We start from the raw sequence: 386 nt of genomic DNA, 5'->3' as shown, positions 1-386 counted from the left end.
TCAGCCCGGCCTGCCGGCGTGGGTCCCACTCTGTGCTGACACCAATTCCCCTGGCAGCCTGTTCCAGCGTCCGACCACCCCCTGGATGAAGAACCCTTCCCTGATGTCCAACCCAAACCTCCCCCGCCTCAGCCCCAGGCCGTTCGCGCCGCTCGCTCCCTCAGAACGCGCAGGGAGGCGAATTTTCCCCGCCCTCCTCCTTGGGCTCAGCGCTCGCCCTTCTTTCCCTGACGCTCCCCTGGCAGCTCCCAGAGGGAAGCGGAGTCCCGGGGAAGCCCCGCGCTGTAGAGAAGCCCCTGTGGGGCCGCTCCGGGCTGGCTCTGCGCCCTCACCTCTGCTCGGCCATCACGATCCCATCCAACAGATCCGCCATGACGGCGCGAGGC

At 68.4% G+C, this 386-nt stretch overlaps 1 protein-coding gene across 1 annotated transcript in view; it reads right to left on the bottom strand.

Annotated features, from left to right (window-relative positions):
- Window positions 1–385, bottom strand: part of LTO1 (LTO1 maturation factor of ABCE1) — a gene marked incomplete at its 5' end in the record, with an annotated part of 5,955 nt that extends 5,570 nt beyond the window's left edge. Inside the window, one exon of the mRNA XM_005426112.2 lies at window positions 333–385. Coding sequence (XP_005426169.2) covers window positions 333–385 — 53 coding nt within the window. The remainder of the gene's footprint in view (window positions 1–332) is intronic.
- Between the last annotated feature and the right edge of the window lies 1 nt (window position 386).

Source organism: Geospiza fortis, unplaced genomic scaffold, assembly GCF_000277835.1.
Source record: "Geospiza fortis unplaced genomic scaffold, GeoFor_1.0 scaffold590, whole genome shotgun sequence".
Lineage (NCBI taxonomy): Eukaryota > Metazoa > Chordata > Aves > Passeriformes > Thraupidae > Geospiza > Geospiza fortis.
Note: the sequence above shows the minus strand (reverse complement) of the source record. Positions and strands in the feature narration are given on the sequence as shown.